Source organism: Rhincodon typus, chromosome 19 (genome assembly GCF_021869965.1).
Source record: "Rhincodon typus isolate 14 chromosome 19, sRhiTyp1.1, whole genome shotgun sequence".
NCBI lineage: Eukaryota > Metazoa > Chordata > Chondrichthyes > Orectolobiformes > Rhincodontidae > Rhincodon > Rhincodon typus.
The window spans coordinates 51,599,705-51,626,497 of NC_063350.1; the positions used below are offsets into that span (position 1 = coordinate 51,599,705).

Below are 26,793 nucleotides of genomic sequence, written 5' to 3' on the forward strand. Positions count from 1 at the left end.
TGACAACTCTGGGAGAGCGAACGGTAGATATAAACAACTAGACTACAAAGCTGCAGACTTTTCATATAATGTTATCTCATTTAGGTGCTGCTGAAATACATGATACATTCATTAGTGTGTGGAAGTAAACTGAAATTTAATGTTAGCGAATTATTCATTGGTTAATAACAACAACTAAACTGACCAGTTATTATAACAGCTAATTATAAAGTGAGGCTTTTCAACTCAAGGTTTCAATAAATAACTCAGAAGTTTTATAAAAGTGTTCCATAAATAAATTGTTGAAAGACCATAGAGGCATAATAAAAGTCAATTCAGGTGTCCAGCCTAAGAATAAAGTATAAGGCAAGAGACTATGGGAGACCCTAGTGGAGAAGTGAGAAAAAGTCCTGAGGTTCACTAATGCTAACATTTTTGGATAAGTTGCAAAGTCTTGATGACATGAAAAACAAAGAAGAGAAAGAGCTGCTTGCACCTGCCCATTTAGACCAGTACTTGTTGCTGATTTGATTTGATTTATTGTCACGTGTACCTATGTATAGTGAAAAGCTTTGTCTGTGAGCAATACAGGTAGATCATAGAAAGCAAGGACATACACATCATAGGGTGAAAAGAACTTGGACAGCGTGAGGCCATAAACATTTTAGCACATAGGATGTGCGCAAGGCAAGATCAGCATTAACAAAATCAACATTATTTGAAGTTAGAAAGTCCGTTCATCAGTCTAATAATGGCAGGGAAGAAGCTGTTCTTGAGCCTTCTGGTGCATGTGTTCAAGCTTCTGTATCTTCTGCCTGACCAAAGTGCTTGTAGGAGAGCATTACTGGAGTGGGATGGATCTTTGATGTTGGCAACCTTTCCGTGGCAACAAGAGGTATAAATGGAGTCCATGGATGGGAGGTTGGCTTCCCTTATGCTCTGGGCTGTGCACATGACTTTCTGTAGTTTCTTATGGTCCTGGCAAAACAGTTGCTATAGCAGGCCATTATGCACCTGGTGCATCTGTAACAGTTAGTGAGGGACCTTATGGACATTGCAAATTTCCTAAGCTGCCTGAGGAGGAACAGGTGTTACATCTGCTTGGAAGTCCAGGACAGGTTGTCGGTTATCGTCACACCCAGGAACTTGACACTCTTAACACTCTCGACCTCAGCTCCATTGATGTAGATGGGGGTGTGTTCTTTCTTTCTGAAGTTAATGATCAGTTTTTTGCTTGTCATGGTTGTATGTTTTTACTGCGCAACTAGATTCAGATTTTATGACAGAAAATAACATTAACTTCAACATACATAGGAACAGGAGTAGACCATTCAGCCTGTCAAACCCCCTCCACCATTTAATACAATCATGGCTGATTGAAAACTTCAATGCTTTTTACCCACAATAACCCCATAACCCCGTTCTGTGTTGGTAATCAGAAATCTGACAACTTTTACATCAAAAATACTCAACGACTGAGCTTTTATAGTGCTTTTGTCCAATCACAACCCCTCGGATAATAATGCAATGTGTGCCCCTAGGCAGCAAGACCTGCATAACAATTAAGCTTTGTTTGATATGTCTGGCAAGTAACACTTTCACCACATAAGTGTCAGGTAATGACCACCTCTGATAACAACATTTTGTTTATAGAGCAGCTTTAATGTAATAAAATATCCCAAGGTTTTTTTTGAGTATTGTGAAACTTAAAGAAAGAAAGAAACTGATCTGGGATAACACAGTGTGGAGCTGGAGGAACACAGCAAGTGAGGCAGCATCAGAGGGGCAGGAAAGCTGACGTTTCGGGTCGGGACCCTTCTTCAGAAAATTTGAAGAGGGGTTCCGACCTGAAACATCAGCTTTCCTGCTCCTCTGGTGCTGCCTCACCTGCTGTGTTCCTCCAGCTCCACCCTGTGTTATCTCTGACTCCGGCATCAGCAGTTTTTTTTTATATAGAATGTCCAGTGTGGAAACAGGCCATTCAGCCAAACTATCTCTAAGAAACTGGACTAGCCACGTAAATACTGTGGCTCCAAGAACAAATTATAGTCTGGAATTCTGAAGTGAATAATTTACCTCCTAATACCCAATATATGGAATGAATGGCCAGAGGAAGTGGTGGAAGCTGATACAATGACAACATTTAAGAGGGTGCACGAAAGGGAAGGGTTTAGAGGGATATCGGCCAAATGGTGGTAAATGGGACTAGATTAATTTAGGATGTCTGGTTGGCATAGATGAGTTGGACCGAAAGGTCTGTTTCTGTGCTGTACAACTGTATGACTCCAAGTCTGTCTACAGTCAACAAGGCACAAGTCATGATGGACACACCCTTGTTGGCTTGTTGAGTGCAGCTACAACAACACTCAACATAGGTTCATAAGTAGGCCATTCAGCCTTTCAAGTCTGCTGCACCATTTAATATGATCATTGTTGATCGAAAACTTCAATGCCTTTTACCCACACTATCCCATAATCTTTTACATCATCGGTACCCTGCAATCTATCAAACCTCTAAACATACCCAACTACTGAGTCTCCACAGCCCTCTGTGATCCCAGTTTCCAAAGATTCACAACCATCCAGGTAAAATAATTTCTCCTTGTCTTTGTCCTTAATGGAAATCCCTTATTTTCTAAATTGCACCCCTGGGTTTTGACTCTCCAACCAGGGAAAACGTTTCTTCTGCCCTGTCTATCCTTTAAAGTAGTTTACAAGTTTCAGAGATTGTGTCTCACTCTTGAAAACGCTGGTGAATATAAGCCCAGTTTGTCCAAATTCTCTTTATAGAGCAACATTGCCATCCCAGGGACAAGTCTGTTGAACATTTGCAGCACCCCCTCTATGGCAGTATGAGCTTTCCTAAGATAAAGGGACAAAATCTGCATACAGTTCTCTAGGTAAAGTCTAATCAAGCTTCTTTAAAATTGCAAGCTTGTAGGGCAACTGGACAATGAAGTCACTGCTTATCTGGAAGGGAATAGAGTTTTCAAAGAAAAAGTAAAACCTCAGTGAATGACTTGTGCAGAAGGGAGGTAATTGCAAAGAGAATGTTTTCCTTTAACATGAATATTTCCTAACAAAACTGTAGAAAATGTGTGCTCCGAGGGTAGTCTAAAGGTTTGAAATGTATTTGGCAATGTCCCTGGCCATACAATTGTGCCTTCACTCTCATTGCCCGGAACGATTGTTGGGCGGACTGTTTGTTCCAGCCGCCGCTTCTGCTGCGGACGGGTTTTGGCGATGAACGTTTTGCTCCCGTAGGCTGAAGTTTCCTCACACGTGCCGGTTTCTAATCGGTTTGTCGGGACTCCATGGCTACTTTGGACTTAATCAGGACGATTGGAGAGGAGGACGAGGTTCCGGAGGAGGAGGAGACGGGCTCTGAGGGAGAGGTGAGGCTGGGCCTTGATGCCGGTCACTGTGGAGCACAGCAAGGTTTCTGAAGTGCAGTCAAACCAGACTGGAAACATTCATTCTCTCCTCACAAAAGCTGGCAGACCTGACGAGTTTCTCCAGCACTTTGTTTACTTTTTTTTAAATTTAAGATCCCACTAAACCGGGTAATGGGACATTCTGGGTTCAAATCCCACCCCAAGGCTTGAGCCCTGCACGAAATCGAGACCGATGGAGGGCTGCGCTGTCTTTCCGACAAACCAACCCCCACCTGGCTGCTTAGGTCGGCGTGACCAACTGTTTGGACGTTTACACATATTTGAGCCAGGTGTACCAGGTTGTTTGCTGCTCTCCCTTAATTTTTGACCTTTCATTCTCAATCAAACACTATGCCCCCCTCCTCCCTGTTATACTCTTTGATAAGAAAGTAGCCCCCACACCCCCGGCTGTATGGTGCATTATGCCAAAGTATCCCTTAATTTTCTCCCAGAGTTACGTAAGACCATAAGGTGTAGGAGCAGAAGTAGGCCATTCAACTCATCGAGTCTGCTCCACCGTTCGGTGAGATCATGGCTGATCTGATAATAGTACCCTCGCAGAAAGAAATTCCTACTCATCTCTGCCTTAAATGTGCAACTTCTTAATCTGAGATTGGTCCCAGTCGGCTCAAGGGGATGCAAAAGATGTCGTGATACGACTTCGAAAAAGGAGTTTCCCCTAATGTTCTGACCAACAATCTCCCCTCATCACAAAAAAAGATTATTTGGTCATTACTGCGGTGCTGTTAGTTTGTAGTGTGCAAATTGGCTGCTACATTAGAAGAGTGACTATGCTTTTGAAAAGTATTTTACTTTGAGATGTCTGGTCACTATGAGAATTGTAATAAAAGTTCAATGATTTCTTCTTGTTTAAAATATAGCTTTTTATTTGAAGCAGAATGGCCCAGATATTAGGGCTGAGACAGCTGAAGATTCTGTGACAAGGCAAAAAGTGTAAAAGGCCAGGGTCAAAGGTTTGAAGGATATAGGTCATTTGTTACTGTGCGCAAGAGAGATGAAATACTGTACTAAAGCAAGTCTGTTCATTTGTCTGCAGTAAATATCATCCACCAGACGTGAATTCATTCACCCAATCTAATCTGATTGGTTTTCCTCATACAAGGCTTTTAACTAATACAATTCTGTGTCATCTCTAAATGTACAGTTTGTATGATGCTTTAATTTACTTTATTAATGTAGATAGTGGAGAACAGCAGACACTCTCAAAAATTGCTCAGTTCAAGAGGATATAACCTAAACTCTCAGAGATTTGCCATATAGGCTATCATGTAGTACCTCATGTGAGTATTTGAAAACAGATCTTTTCCAGAAGCCATGTTAAGGTCTCTTCAGAACCTCTTTTCTGTTGAACTGGTAATAGAGTGTATCTCTTAAAATTGCTTCTAGAAATTTGCTTGCGAGGAAATGAAGAATATTAGGGTTGCGCAACAGCTGAAAATTCTCAGCAAGCATCGAGGTAATGGATTAAAAGGATTTGATGTGAGTTACAACACAGATAGCAGAGTTTTGGATGAGCTGACATTTATCGAGGGTGCAAGGCGGGAGCCTAGCCAGGATAGCATTTGAGTTAGTCACGTCTTTTGACAACAAAAGATATGCTGAGGTGGGAGTAGAAGGGTATATAACGAGAAGCTCAGCTCGAGGTCAAATAGGATGCTTAGTTCTGAACAGTATGGTTCAATCTTGGATAGTATCTATGTAGAGGGATTGAATCAGCTAGGGAATTGAGATTGATGTGTGGACTGAAGAAAATATCGTCGGTCTTCCAAACATTTAATTGGAAGGTATTTCTGATCATCTGGTCCTGTCTGTCAGACATGCAGTATGACAATTTGAAGGCAGTGGAGGGTTGAGCAGTGTAGTGTTGATATATAGCTGGTTGTTGTCAGTTTGAATGTTTTCAGGTGAAATCGCTGAGAGGCAGCCTATAGATGAGAAATAGTGAAGCACCGAGAACAGATGATTGGGAAACTCCAGAAGTTAAAATGCAGGAGTGAGAAGAAAAACAAACGCAGACAATTTTCCAACAAGAGTAGAAGCAGATGAGTACAGTGCCAGGCTAGCAGAACAACAGAGGATGGTGTGGTCAATCATCTCAGACTGCAGACAGGTCAAGAAGAATGAGGAAGGATAGATTACCACAGTTAATTTAGAATGTCCTGTTTGACTTCAAGTGTTATCATAGAATCCCTACAGTGTGGAAACAGGCCATTTGGCCCAACAAGTCCACACTGACCCTCTGAAGAGCATCCCACCCAGACTCATCCCTTTACCCTTGCCCTGTTACCCTGCATTTCCCATGGCTAACACACCTAATCTACACATCCTTGAACACTATGGGCAATTTAGCAAGGCCAATTCACCTAGCCTGCACATTTTTGGATCGTGGGAGGAAACCAGAACACCCGGAGGAAACACATGCAGACACGGGGAGAATGTGCAAACTCCACGCAGATAGTCACCTGAGGGTGGAATTGAACCCCGGTCACTGGTGCTGTGAGGCAGCAGTGCTAACCACTGAGCCACCGTGGGTGAAGAGGTACATTCACAAATTATGGCAAATTTTGGAACAACTTGAGGATTTTTCAGCCGAGTGAGTGTTTGAAAATGGAACAGTGGTTAGCATTAAATAAAAACTGTAAGAACTGTGGATGCTGTAAATCAGAGACAAAAATAGATATTGCTGGAAAAGCTTGGCAGGTCAGGCAACATCTGTGGAGAGAAATCAGAGTTAACATTTCTGGTTAAGTGAGGGTCAGTTCTGAGGAAGGATCGCTTCACCCAAAACATTAACTCTGATTTCTGCCACGCATGGTTTATGTTGATGAAGAAGTCGAGGTTCATTTGAAGAGAGGGTGATGACAACAGATTTGGAGAAATGGTTTCAATCTTAGTGACAAAGTAACTTTTAAGCTTTTTGTTGGAGGTGGATGGGACAAGGGAAAAAGGGTAGGAAGGTAATTTGCAACAGAGAAGACAAATAATAGATTAACTTTGAGTTCCTGAATGAAGATGGAATCATGAAAAGTTGCAGAAGAGTGCAGAACTCAGCAATGCTGTGTGTGTATGTTTACAGATTTTGCTGGTGGGCTTTCGCTGCTGGTGCTCCTGATCAGTTTGAAATATTGAAAACAGTGCTATTACCTAATGTAATGATATTTATAATTTAAAGTATTGGCAACAATATTTATAATATACTATTTGTAATGTAAGAGTCTATATCTTCAGATCAAATATTACAATAATGTCTAAAGTGAGTTTTATTTAAATTTTTAATGAACAGCCAAATTAACTTGTAGGCAAAAGGGAAGGTTTCAAAAAAGTTGATTCTGGAAGACACGTTTGGTTAGGATGTTTTGATTTGAACAGAAATGAGTGCAATAGGGCTGGCTTTCAACACATAGAAGATTTAAGGAATGTATTGGAAATAGATAATAATCCCCAAAGTCAGGTTATTGAGCCACAATTAGAAAAAAAAAGCCTGATTCTCATATTGACTTTAATTTGTCAGAATCTGAAGCACTTGACTGACAGTTAATTACTTTTAAATGTAAGTAATGTAGTTACATAGACAAAATGATGGATAATTTATTAAATTACTCCAAATAATGACCACTTTATCTATGTCCACTAGTATAGATTGATGGAGGAATCTTGACCAGGACACAGGGAGATCCACCTGTTGTTTGAACAATGCCATGGAGGGTTTTGCATTATTATGGACCAGACCAAACCCCCTCAAAGTATATTAATAAGAAAGCCTAGACTCCAACTTTTTCTTATGTTTAAAGACAAATGTAAGGCTTTGTGGTCTGGATGCAATTTGATTGGTCAAACAGCCAGGCTTGAGGCAAAACACACTTTATTTTTACACCATAATTAAAATATAAACAAGAGAAAGAAGAATTGGAATAATAACTCTACTGGTAAACTTAACAGAATAATTGATTATTTAAGTACTAAACAGCAACTATTCCAATATAGTAACATTCCATGAACACACTTTTGGCAAAGGCGAATTCAGTAAAATAGATTGTCTCACATGCAGGAGGAGAACCCCAGCTTTTAGCTGTAATAGAGAGAGGAATAACAGCTTCAAAATCCAGCTTCAAGACCCCAGCAACTACTGAAAGTTAAACTAAAATCCTGGTTCTGTGGAAGCCTGACTCGACCCATTCATCCTGCTTCTGTTGATGCAACTTAAAGGCCCCAAGGCCCCTCAAGCTGTTTACTTTATTGGCTTGGAACAGACCAATTTTCACCTCGGTCTCAACCTAACATCAAGACAAAATACACCTCTTAAAGCCATAGTTTCATCACAGCATCCATCAGAATGCCTAGCCAGAATCTGTTTAATGTCTCTTATGAAAGACTGTACATTCAAGAGTGTAGCGCTCCCTCATTGTTAATCTAATCTGTTATGATCAGTTTTTTTACTTGAGGAAAATAGTTGCCACTTATTGGACTTCATGTTTCTGACAATGACTAGAAAGATTGTTCATGCAACTTTACTGTCTAGAACCAACAACATTTGCAGTGCTTTTGAGGTATTTATTTTTTAAGCAGACCCCCTCCTCTGTTGTGTTTACAGCTGATGCAGTCTGGTTGGAATTGTGTCCAGTCAGGATCCTGTGATTAACAATTCATCACTTAGAATTTGATTTGTTGGGTATCAATGAAAGCAGGTCTTATGTGAACAGCTGGTTAAGTTTCCAGTCAGTTTGGAGAATTGTCATCTTAAATCACCACAGATTAGGTTTAAGATTGACAGCAGAAAATGATGGCAAAGGAGGATCTGCAAACAAAAGCACACAAAATAAACTAGAAATGAGCAGTTACAAGGATTGGGCTCAAGAGGGAGAATAGCTATCTGCATATTAGGGGAGGTGATGGCCTAGTGGTATTATTGCTAGACTATTAATCCAGAGACCCAGATAACATTCTGGGGACCCAGATTCGAATCCCACTGCAGCAGATAATGGAGTTTGAATTTAATAAAATATCTGGAATTAAGAATCTAATGAATCCGTTGTCAATTGTCAGAAAACCCCATCTGGTTCACTAATGTCTTTTAGGGAAAGAAACTGCCAGCCTTACCTGGTCTGGCCTACATGTGACTCCAGACCCACAGCAATGTGCTCTGGGCAATTAGGGCTGGGCAATAAATGCTGCCTAGGCAGTGATGTCCCTCATCCCATGAATAAATAAAGAAAAAAAATTACATTCTTAGCGAAACAGAGGTGGCGGTTGCCAGCAGTAGCTGTTAGAAATGGAAAGCTTCTACAATACTGCAATATTTTACCTGTAAACTCTTCCTATCAACTTTAGTCCTTGGTCTTGCTGCTTAATTAAAGCATATGATTGTTAAACTTGGGAGATGTTTTGCACTTCCCCACCAACCTTGGAACAGTCATACTCCCATCAATATTTATTATTTAGATATACCAGTCCAGGCTTCTGAGCTACTAAGTTCGAAAGCAATTTATGGCTGCTCATTTTTCCATAATGTAACGTAATTGTTCAAGCTGATGATAGATTATGCCATTCTGGTATGAACTTGATGACCTGAATAGCCTTCGATGCCATAGTGATTTGATGGGAGTTCCCTCTTCGAAGTAGCTTTCCCATATCTAATACTGATCTGAATAATGCTTAACAGTGTACTGTTTCACATTGCCCATGAATAAGCAGCAGAAGGGCAGATCTTATTGCACTCACCTTTCTTTGATTTGTAAGACCGTGTCTTTGTTTGTTCAGGAGCCACCTATCACCTTACTGAAGAGAAAGAAGTTGAGGAAGAAATGTGTGGACTTCAGTGAAGACTTCCTGTTCACTGAAAAAGATGGGGAATATGACGACAGCTGGATGATGGCAGATGTCCTGAGTCAACTGAAAAAGAATGTGAGAACCTGTGACACTACATGTTTACAGGCTGCAGTTCCCCTAGCATTCTTAAATAGATGTCAGTTTTTAGACTTTTTGTGTTCATTGTTTCTGCTGCAGTGATAAGATGCTGTAGCCCAGAAATGTTTCCATCACACTGAGAACTGATGTTCAATAACTTACTGGAATCATAGTCCATAAGCCAATTTTGAGGCTTGCTTTCTGTTTGCTTCTGAAGAGTAATTTACGATTAAAGAAATGTGATGGTTTCTTAAGTATGTGTGTTGATGAATGTGTATATATGATTGAAAACACAGGACTGTTGGAGACCAGCTGACAAGTCCTTTTGGATTATCATGCCGCGGAATTTGCTGACTGTTTGACAGGTGATGACCCCAGGTTTTCAGTGCATCAAGTGGGCACTTTATTCTCTGACTCTTATTGAGTCCCAGCTCAGAAAGTGGGTTTGAAATAATTTTAACTTCATTTTTCTGCTTATTTCCAGAAGGCACCAACAACCCTGGATGAAAAGATAGACAAAGTACGAAAGAAAAGAAAAAAAGAGGTCAGTTGTTTTCAATATTTTTCTCAAATAATTGAGTTTCTAAATATTCAGGTGTGAAAAGCTCAGTGGGGCACGTAAGCTATTATCTCCCAAAAGCTGAATTTTCCTTCCATTTTTCCTTTCTTCCCTTTCCATATCCATAACAAATAAATGTTTTGCGCTGTTGATTTTTGCTGGGGACATTTTCACTGGAGTAGTAATCTTCCCATATCCGTCCAAGTAGACTTTCTTCATGCGAAAACCCAGTTCTGAAGGTGGCCTGGTGTATTCGGAGTGTAAGGTGATCTTTTCCACACAGGTGCATGATCAATGGGTCATTTGATAATGGCTAACCTCGGTAAGACAAATGAACTGTACCTAAATCATGCAGTGAGGCTGAGTTCTTCCTGCTGTTCACCAGCAGGTGAAGCAACCCATTTACACACAAAATATTACCTAACCTTATCAACCAGCTTTACAATGTAAGAATTATAAGGTCAACCACTTAGGAACAAAAACAAATAGATATGTGTTTTCTAAATAGTAGGAAGTTAGGAACTGTAAAGGATCTGAAAGATGTAAGAGTCCCATCTACCGAAAGTACTAACTCCCAGATGCAAAAAGTACTTTAAAAGACTAATGGAATACGTAGGAATAAAAAGATTCGGAATGATTTTAAACCTAACAATGGGAAATTGCCTCCACATGATTTAATTTTATTTAAATTAATGGGTTTCTTTTTCACAGGAACCAAAACATCAAGAACATATCATTTATTGCTAACCAAGGCCTGCAAAACATTGGTCAACAAATTAGTATCTTTTTCGCAACAGTACTTCTTTAAATACATAATGTCCAGTTACTTTTTCACCAATTTTTGTGAAGAGTGGACTTACTGTCTTGGCTTTAGTCATAAAATATGAAAGTGTAATTCAGAACTCTTTTCTCCTGAATTGAAAAGTTAGATCTTCAGATCTAATATGACTTCAGGAAGAAGTCATATTAGATTCGAAACACTAACTACATTTCTCTTTCTACAGATCCTACCTGACCCACTGTATTTATCTGGCATTTTCTGCTTTTGTAGAAGTTTTAATGAGATTTAGTGTCCCACAGTGTTACTAAAATCTGCAAAGTGATTTCTGTTCTCAACCAAGATAGTAATTAACTTTTGCCTGTGGCACCACAAATGGATATAAATTGGGGAAAAGTAATCCTTGAGAGGGAGATTGAGAAGGGATAATAACAGTTTGAGAGGAGGAGCGGCATATATCAGTCTTTGGCTTTGATTTAAATGTTTCTCATTTCTAGGAGAAATCTACAAAAGAAGCAAAGGGGTTAAGAACCGACTCTACTGAGTCCAAACCAGATACAGTAGAAGAAGATGAGGAAGAACTGGATCAGGCAGAGGCCAATGATGATGCTGAGGAATCTGACGAAGAGAAAAACGCAGAAATTGAGGAAGACGATGAGTCAATATCCGAGTTCTCCTCAGCAGATGAAGATATTTTACAGAAAGCAGGTAAGGTTGCTTCCTGGCCTTGACTTTATTCACAATGTTTTTATTGTGGTAGTACTGTGGCTTGTTTCCATTTCTTTATTGACTATTCAGAGACTAATGTAATGCTGATTATTTCACAGACACACTGAAATTGAAGGGGAAGAAGAGAAAGAGAAAAGTTCCAGGGGACGTGAGTGTTCCTAGCTTTTTATGTCCTACTGTGTACTGGGAATAGCAAGGATGATTGTATTGCTGAAATCTTAATCCTCCCAAAATGCCTCACAAGGCAAAGGAGTACACAATGAATAGAAGGAACCTCGGAGGTTCAGAGGATCAGAAGAACCTTACAGAGAATGTCCATAGTTCCTTGAAGGCACAGGACAGGTAGTTAAGAAGGCATATGGGATACTTGCCTTTATTTGTCAAGGCATTGAATATAAGAGCAGGGAGTTTACAGTGGAGCTGTATAAGATGTTAGGTAGGCAACAGCTAGAGGATTCAGGATGTGATTGCCATAGAGAGGATGCAGAGAAAATTGCTTGGGTTGGAACACTTCGGCTATGGAGACAGACTAGGTAGGCTGGGGTTGTTTTCCTTAGAGCATAGAAGGCTGAGGGGGAGCATCATTGAGGTGTACAAAATTATGAAGGATGTAAATAAGAAGGTTTTCCCCTTCATAGAGGGGTCACTAATCAGAGGATATAATTTAAGTCAAAGGGCAGAGGATTTAAGGAAGAATTCTTTCACCCAGAGTGTTGTGAATATCTGGAACTCTGCCTGATAGGGCAGGAACCATCACAAGATTTAGAATGTATTTAGATAAACATTTGAATCACCGTAGAATGCAAGGCTACAGACCAAGTGCTGGACAATGGGACTAGAATGGATAGATACTTGATGACTGGCATAGGCAGGATGGACTGAAGGGCCTGTCTCTGTATTTGTATGGCTGATGGTGACAACAAGAGTCTGAGTGCCTGGGGAGAGGCATGCTGCGACCTCAGTAGTGTATTTTATTTGCACTTATTAATTTATCACTTGGAACCCCATGTCAGAGTGGAATTGATGGAGATCTAGATGGAGAGACAGAAAGAGCAACTGGAAGGAAGGCAAAACAGAATGACATGTTGAAGGAGGTGGTGTGGGAAGTTGGCTGGGTGGAGTGAGAGGAGGGACTGAATGAGGAGAGACTGGGAATAAAATGTTTTGGAAAAGATTGGCTGGCAGTTGGCTAGGGGAGAACAGATATAAAGAAATGGGGAGATTGGGAGACTATCGCAATAGGAAGATGATTGAAGCTATTTTTGCAGTTTCACACAGTTGTTTTTTGTTCCCATGCAGGAATCGGGTGTGTCCTTTGAGGACGCCCCTCAATTTGACGAAGGTTTGACATTCCAGGATATGAATCTCTCGCGACCGCTGTTAAAGGTATTTATTGTGTGTCACTTGATGAAATGCATTGACATCAACATGGCTTATTGTTACTGTTATTATTTGCATGAAAAGTGCTTTGCATTCTGGGAAGATGGCATTCTACTGCTTAATTTAGTGGTCATTAACTCATACCTGCATGTGTTGTTACTAGGGTCTAAAGCTTGGATCTCTGACTCTTTCTCCATTGCTGCTCTTTGATTATGTTTAGGCAATTACTGCAGTGGGCTTCAAGCAACCAACCCCCGTTCAGAAGGCATGTATTCCATTAGGCCTGCTCGGCAGAGACCTTTGTGCATGTGCTGCTACTGGAACAGGTAGGTTTTGCTTTAGTGCCTAACGTGGTAATGCCTAATATATGGGATAGCTGTACAGTTCTGCACTAGAAATCTAGTGATCTAGTGGCTATGTTGTTGAGCCTAATATTTTCTGCACCATGTTACTTATATTATGATTTCACTAGTAGTTGAACTCTGTTAGCCTTTCTGAGATTTCACCCAGCAGTTCTTAAACTTGGGATATCCACAGATCACATTCTTGTACTATTGATATGTTATGTCTTCGCTCATTGGTTGTAAATTATGCAGCATAGCCTATAAGATGAGGCAGTGATTACGCTGTTGGGATATTATGTGCTTTTTAGGGGAAAGATTTGTTGCTTCTTTGTTAATTGTATTATTGTTACTGAGAACTGTGCTCTGAATTTGCTAGCCCATGTGTTTTAGCCTGTATTGGTCAACTGGGTTTCTTCTCCAACTTCTGGCCACTTTTTCTGCAGAGGGTGGTGGTTCCATGGCAGTCACTGACCTGTGCTAACGCATTAGTCAGATGAGCTTCGAGCACAAGGGCTGGCTTGCTAGGCACGTTTTAAAAAAATGTTTATGGGATGTCAGCCTCACTGGCTGATCCAACATTTATTGTCCCTCCCTAGTTACCCTTGGGAATATTGGAGTGACCTGGCTTATAGAACAGCAGCAGTCTAAGGGGTGTTTAGGAACACTACCACCTGCAGGTTCCTCTGTAGGCATTCACCATCCTGTACATTGCTAACCCTTCACTGCTGCTGGATGAAAATCCTGGAGCTCCCTCTCTAATACCGTGTCTACATGATGGACTGCAGTGGTTCAAGGAGGAGTTCATCACCACATTCTCTAGGGTAATGAGGGATAGTCAATAAATATTGGCCCATTCAGCAAAATCTAGATCTCCTGAATGGGTAAAGAAATAGAAGGGAGTTCACATCAAGTCTTCAGATTTGCTTAATCAGTAGTCCCTCAGTGACTTTATTGGTGAAGCAGACACCTTTCATGATGAAGGGTCTAGGCCCGAAACGTCAGCCTTCCTACTCCTATGATGCTGCTTGGCCTGCTGTGTTCATCCAGCTCTGCACCTTGTTGTCTCACCTTTCATCAGCCAGTGCATTTTGTAGATGGGGCATTTTGTAGATGGAATGCACTGCTGTCACCACATGGCAATAGTGGAGATTGAATGTTGAAGGTGATTAAGATGCCAGCCTCGACAACAAGGTTGCGTTTGACCAAATGTGGCATCAAGGAGCCCTAACCAAAGCTGGAGTTCATGGGAATTAGGGGGACAATTCTCTCCTGGTTGGAGTCATACCTGGCACATAGGAAGGTGATGGGCTGATTTGTTTTGGAAGATTTTGAGCTTCTTCAATGTTGTTGGACTGTACTTATCCAGGCAAATTTCATCACACACCTGACTTGTGCCTTGTCAATGATGTGCAGGCTTTGGGAAGCACGTGATGAGTTACCTGCTGCAGAATTCCTAGCATCTGACATGCTTTCATAGCCAAAGTATTTATATGGCTGGTCCATTTCAGTTTCTGGTAGCTCTCAGGATGTTCATAATAGGAGATTCAGCAACGGTAAAGATATTGAATGCCAAGGGGAGGTGATTAAATCCTGTCTTGTTGGCATAGTCATTTCCTGACACTTGTGTCATGTGATTGTTACTTGCCACATATCGATCCAAGCCCGGATGTTGCCATGGTCCTGCTGTGTATGGCCATAGACTACTTCAGCATCTGAGGAACTGTAAATGGTGCTGGACAGTGTGCGATCATCACGCACATGCCCACTTTAAACTAAATGATGGACTGAAGGTCATTGATGAAGAAGGTGAAGATGATTGGATCGAGGATACTACCCTGAGGATGGGGTCTCGTGGTGCAGTGGTAGAGTCCCTCACTTTAAGCCAGAAACCCAGGCCCATCTACTCCAGAGGTATGTCATAACATGTCTGAAAATTTGATTAGAAAATATCTATCCTGAGAAACTCCTGCAGTGCTGTTCAGGAACTGAGATGATTGACCTCCAACAATTTTTCTTTATACTTTCATGGGATTGTTGCTGGTAAGGCCCGCATTTGTTGCCAATCCCTATTCGGCCTAGAACTGAGTGACTTGCCGGGCCATTTCGAAGAACAATTAAAAGTCACCACATTGCTCTGTGCCTGTAGGACAGAATGGATAAAAACAACAGATTTAATACCCTGAAGAGCTTTGGTGAGCCACATTAGTTTTATGAAAAGTGATAATTTCATGGTCACCCTTATTGAAAAAATCTTTATATTCCATATTTATTCATTGAATCTAAATTCCACCAGCTACTGTGGTGGGATTTGAGCTCATGTCCTCAGAAACTTGTCTCCATGTCTCATGGCCTTGGGATTAATAGTCCAGTGACATCCAATGCCAGCCCTTGACATCAAGGCTGCATTTGACTGAATGTGGCATCAAGGAGCCCTATAAACGCTGGAATCAGTGGGAATTAGGGAGATAATTCTCCGCTGGTTGGAGTTATACCTGGCACGTGGGAAGATGGTTGTTGTTGGAAGTTGGACATCTCTGCAGGAGTTCCTCAGTGTCTGTCCTAGGCCAACCATCTTCAACTGCTTCATTAATGATCTTTACTCCATCATAAAGTCTGAAGTGGGCATGTTCACCAGTGATAGCACGATTTTCAGCATCACGTCCAAACGCACTTGGACTTGGACAATATCCAGGCTTAGGCTGAAAAGTGTTAAGTAACATGCATGCCACACAAATACCAGGCAATAACCATCTCCAATAAGAGACCATCTAACCACAGCCCTTGATATTCGATTGTCTTACCATCACTGAATCCCCCACTACCAAGTGCCTTCCAAATCCACAGCCCCAACCATCTAGATGGACAAGGCCATCAGATGTATGGAAACAACACCACCTGCAAGTTCCCCTCCAACCCACTCGCTATCCTAACTTGGAAATGTATCGTCATTCCTTCAGTATCAGTGGGTCAAAATCCTAGAGTTCCCTCTTTAATGGCATTGTGGGTGTGCCTACAGCAAATGGACTGCAGCGGTTCAAGAAGACAGCTCATCACCACCTTCTTGAGGGCAACTAGGGACAGACAATAAATGCTGGCCTGTCAGCAATGCCCTTGTCCCGCGAATAAATCTATATTTAAAAAATTCCCCTACACCACCATCTCCTCTTGTGATGTCAACATGATGCTTGAATTAGAAACAACTAACGGAGTCCTGTGCTCTATATGAGGATAGCACCTAGAGGTTGAACTATAAGCTTGGATCACCTGTTGCATGTCAGGAGAAACAGTCAGGGAGGAGGAGGTCAGGTACAAGTTATTATGTCTTTGGATCAAAACTGAGGCGCAACCTCTTCTGAAAATACATGGTGCAATATCTTTGTGTTAAATGTGGTTGTGTCTGTTTGTATTTGGTTTAAAATATATTTAAGTAAGAGTATCACACTTAGATCCTTGATTTAGACAAATCGAAGTTGTCAAGCGTGGATATTACTTAAAACTAGCGGTAAATCTCTTACAAGTCTTCTGATTCTTTTTCTTCATTTTCTCCATCCACTGCTCCATAGGTAAAACTGCTGCCTTCATGCTGCCAGTCCTAGAACGCTTGATCTATAAACCGCGACAGGCTCCTATTACTCGGGTGTTGGTTCTAGTTCCAACTCGTGAGCTTGGCATTCAAGTTCACTCTGTCTCCAGGCAATTGGCGCAGTTCACATCCATCTCCCTCTGTCTCGCTGTTGGTAAGTTTGGACTGTATGAAAGCATCTGTCAGCAATTAAGGAGCTATGTATACTTTAAGGTTTTGTGGGTGTGGTTACTTCTGGGTACTCTTTTATAAGAAGAAAAATGTACCCTTTCTTTGTTGGCATAACAGGACAGGTATGGCTATATTCATACTACATCTTCATCTGAGCCCTGTTGGAGGTCAGACATGTTGATCAGAAACTGTGATATCTCCCAGCAGTGGCAGATAGAAAATCTGCAGCAAATTGCTATAGAGAACCTAGCTATAGAGTGTTACAGGCATGGCTCACTGTCTGCTGCTGGAATCTGCTCAAGCTAAGAAAGAGAAGAGGATTGAATGAAGAGAAATGACCCAAACACCCCTTTCAAACAAAGCACCTTTATCAGATAAGATTTTACAGAGTTTATAGAATTGTAAAGTTCTAGAGGAAAATATCAGGGTCTGCACTTTTACAGAACATATGGTTAATAACAAGGAATATTTCATGAACTTGGGAGCAAGAGTAGGCCAATCAGACTTTTGAACCTGCTGTGCCATTCAGTACAACTGATCTAGTGTGTCTCACCGCCTGTTTTCTCTCAGCCCCTGCTAAACATTGACTCCCTTATCCATCAAAAATCTATCTAACTCCATCTTGAGTGATCCAACCTCGACTGTTCTCAGGGGAAGAGAATTTCACAAACTAAGCATCCTGAGAAAAAAAACCATCTTCTCATCTCTGCCTTAGAAAAGAACATGCACCACTCCACCCTCTCCGCACCAATCCCCGTTTCCCTATCAAACCCACTGACAAAGGCAGGGCAGTGGTAGTCTGGACGATGGACCTCTATGTTGCAGACACCGAATGCCAACTCTCCGACACCATGTCCTACCTCTCCCTTGACCACGACCCCACCATGGCCCATCAAGCCACTGTCTCCAACAATGTCACTGAACTCATTGTTTCCGTTGACTTCCCCTCCACCGCTTCCAGCCTTTTAGACCCCCAGCCCCGCTCTGCCTGGTTCTACCTTCTCCCCAAGATCCACAAGCCCAACTACCCCAGCCGACCCATTATCTCTGCGTGCCCCTGCCCCACTGAACTCATCTCTTCCTACCTCAAGTCCATTCTCTCCCCCCTTGGTCCAGGCACTCCCCACTCACATCCAGGGACACAAACCATGCCCTCCACCTCTTTGGTAATTCCAAGTCCCCTGGCCCCTAGCACTTCATCTTTACTATGAACGTGCAATCCTTTTACATGTCCATACCCCATAAGGACGGCCTACAGGCCCTCAGTTATTTTGTCTCCAACAGACCCATCCAGCACCCCCCAACTCCGACCAATTCCCTCCTCTGCCTCGCCAAACTAGTCCTCACCCTCAATATGTTTTCCTTCAACTGTTCTCACTTTCTTCAAATCCAGGGGGTTGCCATGGGTACTTGCATGGGCCCCAGCTGCGCCTGCCTCTTTGTCAGTTATGCTGAACAGTCCCTCTTCAGTACGTACACTGGTACTGTTCCCCAACTCTTCCACCGTTACATCGATGACTGCGTTGGTGCTGCATCCTGCACCCAGGTTGAACTGGAGCAGTTCATCCACTTTGCTAATAGCTTCTACCCCACCCTCAAATTCACTTGGTCTATCTCAGACACCTCTCTCCCCTTTCTTGGCCTCACCATTTCCACTTCTGGCGACAGTTTACAGACTGACATTTACTATAAACCCACAGATTCCCATAGCTACCTAGACTACACCTCCTCCCACCCTGTATCCTTCAAAAGCTCCATCCCGTTTTCCCAATTCCTCTGTCACTATCACATCTGCTCTGATGAAGGGACATTCCACTCCCAAGCATCCCGGATGTCCATCCTTTTCAAACAACGCTCTTTTCCCCCTGCTGTCATCCAGAAAGCCATCCACTGTGCCTCCTCCATTCCCCACTCCACAGCTTTTAACCATCCCCCCTGCCAAACATAATAAAGATGGGGTCTCCCTTGTTCTCACTTTCCACCACACCAGCTTCAGCATCCAAAGTATCATCCTCAAACACTTCTGCCAACATTAATTAGACCCGACCCGGAACATCTTCCACTCCCCACCCCTCTCTGCTCTCCGCAAGGACCATTCCCTTCGCCGTTCCTTAGTTCATGCTACACTCCCCACCAACACTCCAAACCTGGGTACCTTCCCCTGCAACCGTAAAAGCTGCAACACCTGCCCACACACCACCTCCCTCCCCTCCATTCGGGGACCTAACCAGCCCTTCCAATTGATGCAGAGCTTCACCTGCATCTCCTCCAACCTAGCCTACTGCATCCGGTGCTCCCGATGTGGTCTTCTCTACGTTGGTAGAGACCACACATAGACTATGTAACTGTTTTGCTGAGCATCTTTATCTGGCCTGTAACAGCTAGCCAAACCTCCTGGTCACTGTCCATTTCAACTCCCGCCCCCACTCCCCCTCCGACATGTCCGTCCTCGGCCTCCTCCAGTGTCGCAGTGAATCAGAACGCAAATTTGAGGAACCACACCTTACTCTTCGCTTGGGCATCCTACAGCCCGGAGGACTCAACGTTGAGTTCTCCAATTTCAAATAACCTTCCCACTCATTCCCCGGCTCCCTTTTCAGCCCCACCTCCTCCTTCCCATTCCACCTCCTGACCCTCCCTACCAGCCACCAGCCGGATTCATCCCTCCCATCGACCAACCAGGTTGTACCTACTACCAGTGTCCACCTATCACCACCATTCCGCCTCCAGCCCTTGACTTCTCCTTTCTTCCAGATGCTGCTTGGCTTGCTGTCTTATTCCAGCCTCCTGTTTGTTTACATCATATTCTTCTGTGTTTCTAGTTCTACTCACTCACAGGGAAAGTATCCTTTCAGAATTAGTTATTTCATGCCCCCTCAGATCTTGAATATGATCTCATTGAAACCTCTCAATCTTCTCCACTCCAATGGGAGTTTCACCATAAGATAAGTCCTTATTCTCAGGAATGAATTAAGTGCACCGCCTTTGTACTGCTTCTAATGCGATTAAATTCTTTTTCAAATTAAGTACTAGAATTATACTCTGGTACTCCAGATGTGGTCCCACCAGCGTTGTGTTCAAGTAAAATGTCCTTGTTGTTATATTGCATTCTCCGTGCCTTTGTCTTCCTAATCACTTGCTGTACCTGCAAGCTAATGTTTTTTGTGATTCATGTACTGGAGCATCCAGGTCCATCTTTGCTCCCGAGTTCAGCAACCTTTCTCCATTTAAAGTAGTATACAGCTAGGTAACTAGGGAAGTATTAGATCACTTTCTGAAATGTGCCATTTGATTTCAGGTGGACTGGATGTAAAAACCCAAGAGGCATCTCTGAGGGCGGGGCCCGATGTTCTCATTGCCACCCCTGGCCGATTAATTGATCACCTTCACAACTGTCCATCCTTTGACCTCAGCAGCATTGAGGTCCTCATTCTCGACGAAGCAGACAGGTAAGAACGGAGAGTATGGCTCTGTCCATGGTTAAAGAATTAAAAGGGAAGAGGCCTCACTGTTTCTTGAATGGGTAAAGCTGAGGAGATGATTGTCTATGAAGTCAGAGATTGTGTGAAGTTCAGATTTCTGTTTCAAATACACAAATCATTAAAATCTTTTAGAAATCAAAAAGCCTTAACAAAGCTAAGCTCTAAAACAAATGAGAAGTGATTTATATTGGATGTACAGTTCCCATCATTTGTTCTATTCCTGTTTATTCCAGGCAGTCAACAGAATGGGCAAATAGTGTCATTCTCTCTTCAGGTTTCTTCATTTGGCTGAGGATTGGATGGAATGTTGCACCAGTCACCTAGTGTGAGCAACAGCATTTTTGCAACTAGATTTCTACGGAATGATTCTCAATAAAGTCCTCAGCTTTTCCGAGGTGACTGGTCACACGTCCACTTTGTCAGAAAACTGTGTAGAAGAGTCACGTATCTTGTTGGTGTCTGTCTTCAGAGCCATTGTCTCTCTCACTAGGATCATCCTCTTCTTTCATCATTCCAGCCCTCATGCACTCAGAGGGGTTGGTGCTACACTAGAGGCTGAAGGTGCTTAATTTAGCCACTCGAATTGGTCAATTGTTTCTTTGTTCAGCTTTCATTCTTTTTTTCCAGATAGTCTATTGCTTGTATGGGATATGAATCCATGGCTCCTGGCACTTATAGCCCCAGGCAATTTGCCAAAGTGGCCATTCTTCACCTAAAAGGATGACCAATGAGAACTGATAACCATGAGGATACATTCCAACTGAGCTCATTCATGCCATTGCTTGAGGTCGTCCCCTACAAACCTTGCAGTGAGGATTAGGAATGGGGACTCAGAGGGGCATTAAGATCAATGGTTGCACTCCATTGCACAATTGTCTGAGATCCAATAGCTGGCCCAGCACAGACAGAAATTAAATATGGTGCCTTCTTTCAGTCCATTTGGATCCATTACATGTTGTCCTCTCCAAATAAGCCCTGTAACTCTGTATCTAATCTGTTATAAAGTACTACTAAATTCTTGTTCTACTCTGATTTACATTTAACCAACTGTCCCAAGTTCTTGCTGATTTTCACTAGTTTTCTACCACCAGACATTTAAAATTAAGTTGTTGGCTTCAAATCCATTCACCACCTAACTCCACCCTTACAGTTACTCTGTGATGCTATATTTCTCTGATTGTGCTCTTCTGTTCAAATTGTTGCGGTTCCAGTATTTTAGACAGAAAGAAACTGGTGAAATAACTGAGTGAGATAGCAGAACAGTACTGATCAATATGTTCCCTACATCTCCCCCTGCAGAATGCTGGATGAGTACTTTGAGGAACAGATGAAGGAGATAATTCGTCTCTGCTCCCATCAGCGACAGACAATGTTATTCTCTGCCACCATGACTGATGAGGTATGTGTGAGGTATTGCTGTGTAGTGGATGAAGAATTTCTGCTGTGTTGCAGGCCAGACTGAATGTCAGTAGCTCAAGTCTCCAAGTAGTTGAGGCTAGCAGTAATCTCCCAGTATCAATAATAGGGATCATCCCATCAGCTTTTCTCTTGCCTGTTTTTTGATCTCTCCCTCATGGTCTTGATATCCTTCTTAAGTCATGGTCTCAAAACTTACATTATTTCAATAGTGTTGTAAAGAAAAACTTATATAAGTTTAGTATTACTTATTGGCTGTTTTACTCTGTTATATAATTTATTTAAAAATCTAGGATCCAATATATATTATTTTCTTTGCACATTTGTGATCTTGAACCTCTGCTCCTTAGGTTTTTCCATTTTGTGTATGTTCCTCATTCTTCCTGTGTCATCTCCCCATTTCAAAGCATTCAGCTTAATCAAGCATCTATATACCCAGTATACCAATCTGAGACTTGATGTCTCTTACCATCTTCTTCTTCTTCAGTGTTAACCTGCAAATTTTGTTGGAAGTGTCCCACATCCAAATTCTAATCATTACGAAAACTGTAGTTAGGCCACAATTGGAGTATTGTGTGCAGTTTTGGTCACCACACCATAGGTAGGTTGTGGACACTTTGGAGAAGGTGTAAAAGAGGTTTAACAGGATGTTGCCTGGATTCAAGTGTTAGTTATAAGGGGAGGTTGGACAAACTTGGATTGTTTTCACACGAGCATCAGAGGCTGTGAGGAATGATCTGATAAAATATATAAAATTATAAGAGGCATGGATAGGTTGGATGGCCAGAGTGAAAATGTCAAATACTACGGAGCATATGTTAAAGGTGGGAGGAGGAAAGTTTGAAGGAGATGTGTGAGGAAAGTTTCTTACACATCGGGTGGTAGGTGCCTGGAACATGTTGCTAGGGGAGATAAAAGTGCCAGGAAGTCATAGAGATGTACAAAATGGAAACAGACCCTTCAGTCCAACTCGTCCATGCTGACCAGATATCCCAAATTAATCTAGTCCCATTTGCCAGCATTTGCCCCATTTCCCTCTAAACCTTTCCTATTCATGTATCTTTCCAGGTGCCTTTTAATTGTTGTAATTGTACCAGCCTCCTCCACCACCTCTGGCAGCTCATTCCATGTACACACCACCCTCTGTGTGAAAAAGATGCCCCTCAGGTTCTTTTTAAATCATTCTCCTCTCATTTTAAATCTGTACCCTCTACTTTTGATTTCCCTGCACTATGGGGAAAAGACCTTGACTATTCACACTATCCATGCCCCTCATGATTTTATAAACTTCTATAAGGTCCGATGCTCCAGGGAAAGTATCCCCAGCCTTCAGCCTCTCCCTATAGCCCAAACCCTCCAACCCTGGCAACATTCTTGTAAATCTTTTCTGAACCCTCTCAAGTTTCACAACATCATTCTTATAGCAGGTGGTAGAAGCAGAGACGATTGCAATGTTTAAGAAACACTTAGACAGACACATGAACAGGCAGAAAATAGAGGGACACAGACCATGTGCAAACGATGGGATTAATTTAGAATGGCATCATGGTCAGCACAGACATGGTAGGCAGAAAGGCCTGTACCTGTGCTGTGCAATTCTGTGTTCTATATGCATTTATATAGCACACTTCACAACCACTGGATATGCCGAATGCTTTATAACCATTGAAGTATTTTTGTAATGTAGTCACAATTAGAATGTATGAAATGCCAATCTAAACACAGTAAGCTGCTATAAACTCATAGATGTTTTGATTGCAAGCTAAATATAGGCAGCACACTAATTGTTGAGAAGGTCAGTGGTTCCAACAGTAATCTCAAATTAGATATACATTCATTGGCTACCACTTCTATCTTTTTGTCCTTTTTTTCGCTTCCTGCCAATACTCTTAATTTGTGTCTTTTAATTTTATGAACTTCCAGTCTAACACCTTGTTAAATTACTTCTGAAATGTACACACACCATCCACTGCAACTCCTTTGCAAACATGTTTGCTCAAAGAAGCTTGTTAAATTTTTCAAACCTGCCTTGCCTTTCACAAATCCACACTGACTGTCTTCAGTCTACCCCATCTTTCTCTAAATGAGTACTGATTTTATCCTACATTCTGACTTTTGAGAAGATTACATATTGTCTTTGTTTGTTTGGCTAGTTTGCAGTAACCTGATTTATCCATTTCTTCCTTCTGTTTTTTTGTGTCCATTCCAAGAGAACTTACTTATTTGGTCAGAGGATAAAATGTAATAATTTTAGAGCAGATTGCAGGCACGTACGTCTTAATTACTTTCCTTTCTCCATGTTTTCCTGCAGGTGAAAGACCTAGCATCAGTGTCACTGAAGAGTCCAGTGCGAATTTTTGTGAACAGTAACACTGATGTAGCACCATTCCTTCGTCAGGAATTCATCCGGATCCGGCCAAACCGTGAGGGTGACAGAGAAGCCCTTGTTTCAGGTAATTCTGGAATGTTTGAATTATTGTGTTCCATGGGACACAATACATGACGAATGCTTCAGGTAATTGTTGCACTGCCGTTTCCATAGTTTTACGTAATTTGCAATTAATACCACTCTATTGATGACAAACTTTAATGTAGGTTGCTATTCATTTTTCTGCATTTGTTGTTGCCTTTAGTTAACTTTCTGGGTCTGTTAAAGCGTTCTCACTGGTGTTATTTGCATGATTAACTGGTTAGGAATAGATAATTTTGAGTTTAAAGTGCAGAATGTTTTGAATTTCCACAGAATTTTTCAGGGACTCGGGTTTGTACAAAAGGTTTTCGCAATGATGAAGTATTTTTGAATTGTTGTCACTGTTGTAGTATGTTATTTATGGGGGAGTGGGGTTCTTCTAGGCTGACACTCAATGCGGAGTTAAAACTATGTTGCACTGTCACATATTTTAGATGAGAAGTTAAACTCAGGTCCCATCTGCCCTCTGAGACATGCTAAAGAATCACATAGTGTTACTGTAAGAATAGCACGAACGTTCATCAGTGTCCAGCAATATTTACCACTCAGCCAATGACACCAAAACAAATTATTTGCCCATTTTTACTTTAGTGCAAATTGGCTGTAAACTTGCAATAGGAGGCCCTATGGTAATAAGCACCACTTGTTAAATTGTTCCATTGTTTTCCATTGTTCCGTTCTATTTTGCTTTTACTAAATAAGAATTTCGGCTTAGTATGAGAAAGGAATGACTAGAACAATTGACTAAAACAATGCAGTTCTGTACTTGAACTGAGTTATTGCACATAAATAATAAATTTTCTGTCCTTGTCTTTTAGCTCTTCTGACTCGTACATTTCAGGATCATGTCATGCTGTTCACACAGACTAAAAAGCAGGCCCATCGAATGCACATCCTCCTGGGGCTGATGGGATTGAAGGTTGGCGAGCTACACGGTGACCTCTCTCAAACACAGCGACTGGAGGCCCTTAGGTAAGGGGACCAACCAACTGAATAGGTGATACAAGACACACAATTTGTATTACTCAACATGCATAAGGAGAGTGAACATTGCGGGAAGCCAATGCAGAATCAAAATGCTGAGCAAATCTGACCACCGTGCTCCTTAGCTAAGGTGCACAAATCAGCCCGGGTTCCGTCCTATTGAGAAATAAATGGTGCCTGGATGTAACACGCAGATAGAATCAGGGTTTCCATCGATGTCCTCTGCTTAGAGTAGTCTGCTAACTCGGAGTGACTAGATGTGCAGTTTGGGTGAAGTGTGAAAGACCTGGCAGCATCCCTGAAACCATTGGGCTTTGGTGTCTTCGGATAAGGACTATCAGTAAAAGACTTTGCTAATTTTAACCATTCTTTGGGAGTACACATGACAACTTTGTTAGTCATCACTTCCTGCATTTCTCCTTTATGATTCTGATCCCAGGTTTAGTGCTGCACGTATGGGAGTTCTGCCTCTGGAATCTGCAGAATTTGTTATTGGTCTGATACTGAGGCCTACAAACCAGGTCTCTGCTGAGTTAGTTTATCTTAACCAAGCCAATAATTGGAGAAGTGGAGTTTACTCCAAGGTTTTGGGATTAGGAAGGGGACTAATCCAGGCTCCCATTCTTAATTGTAATCTGTTGGTCCTTGTTGAAAAATGTTCCTGTTTGGGTGAAGTCAGAGTTATAAAACTATTTAGTGTTTCAGAGATAGTAGGAACTGCAGATGCTGGAGAATCTGAGATAAGGTGTAGAGCTGGATGAACACAGCAGGCCAAGCAGCATCAGAGGAGCAGGAAAGCTGACGTTTCGGGCCTGGACCCTTCTTCAGAAATGGGGGAGGGGAAGGGGGTTCTGAAATAAATAGGGAGAGAGGGGGAGGCGAATAGAAGATGGATAGAGGAGAAGATAGGTGGAGAGGAGACAGACAGGTCAAAGAGGCGGGGATGGAGCCAGTAAAGGTGAATGTAGGTGGGGAGATAGGGAGGGGATAGGGTCAGTCCAGGGAGGACGGACAGGTCAAGGGGGCGGGATGAGGCTAGTAGATAGGACATGGGGGTGGGGCTTGAGGTTGGAGGAGGGGATAGGTAGGAGGAAGGACTGGTTAGGGAGGCGGGGATAAGCTGAGCTGGTTTTGGGATGCGGTAGGGGGACGGGAGATTTTGAAGCTTGTGAAGTCCACATTGATACCATTGGGCTGCAGGATTCCCAAGCGGAATATGAGGTGCTGTTCCTGCAACCTTCGGGTGGCATCGTTGTGGCACTGCAGGAGGCTCAGGATGGACATGTCGTCTGAGGAATGGGAGGGGGAGTTGAAATGGTTCGCGACTGGGAGGTGCAGTTGTTTAGTGCAAACTGCGCGTAGGTGTTCCACGAAGTGGTCCCCAAGCGTCGGCTTGGTTTCCCCGATGTAGAGGAGGCCACAACGGGAACAGCGGATGCAGTATACCACATTAGCAGATGTGCAGGTGAACATCTGCTTGATGTGGAAAGTCGTCTTGGGGCCTGGGATGGAGTTGAGGGGGGGAGGTGTAGGGGCAGGTGTAGCACTTCCTGCGGTTG

General features: G+C 42.3%; 1 protein-coding gene across 1 annotated transcript in view; it reads left to right on the plus strand.

The window, feature by feature from the left end:
* The first annotated feature begins 3,184 nt into the window (after positions 1-3,184).
* The window catches only part of ddx27 (DEAD (Asp-Glu-Ala-Asp) box polypeptide 27), a 42,061-nt gene continuing 18,452 nt past the window's right edge, over positions 3,185-26,793 (plus strand). The window contains exons 1-12 of the mRNA XM_020516140.2: positions 3,185-3,374; positions 9,192-9,335; positions 9,823-9,882; positions 11,173-11,383; positions 11,503-11,552; positions 12,704-12,790; positions 13,005-13,110; positions 16,692-16,865; positions 20,181-20,331; positions 21,664-21,763; positions 24,092-24,233; positions 25,069-25,222. Coding sequence (XP_020371729.2) covers positions 3,294-3,374; positions 9,192-9,335; positions 9,823-9,882; positions 11,173-11,383; positions 11,503-11,552; positions 12,704-12,790; positions 13,005-13,110; positions 16,692-16,865; positions 20,181-20,331; positions 21,664-21,763; positions 24,092-24,233; positions 25,069-25,222 — 1,460 coding nt within the window. The 5' untranslated portion in view covers positions 3,185-3,293. The remainder of the gene's footprint in view (positions 3,375-9,191; positions 9,336-9,822; positions 9,883-11,172; positions 11,384-11,502; positions 11,553-12,703; positions 12,791-13,004; positions 13,111-16,691; positions 16,866-20,180; positions 20,332-21,663; positions 21,764-24,091; positions 24,234-25,068; positions 25,223-26,793) is intronic.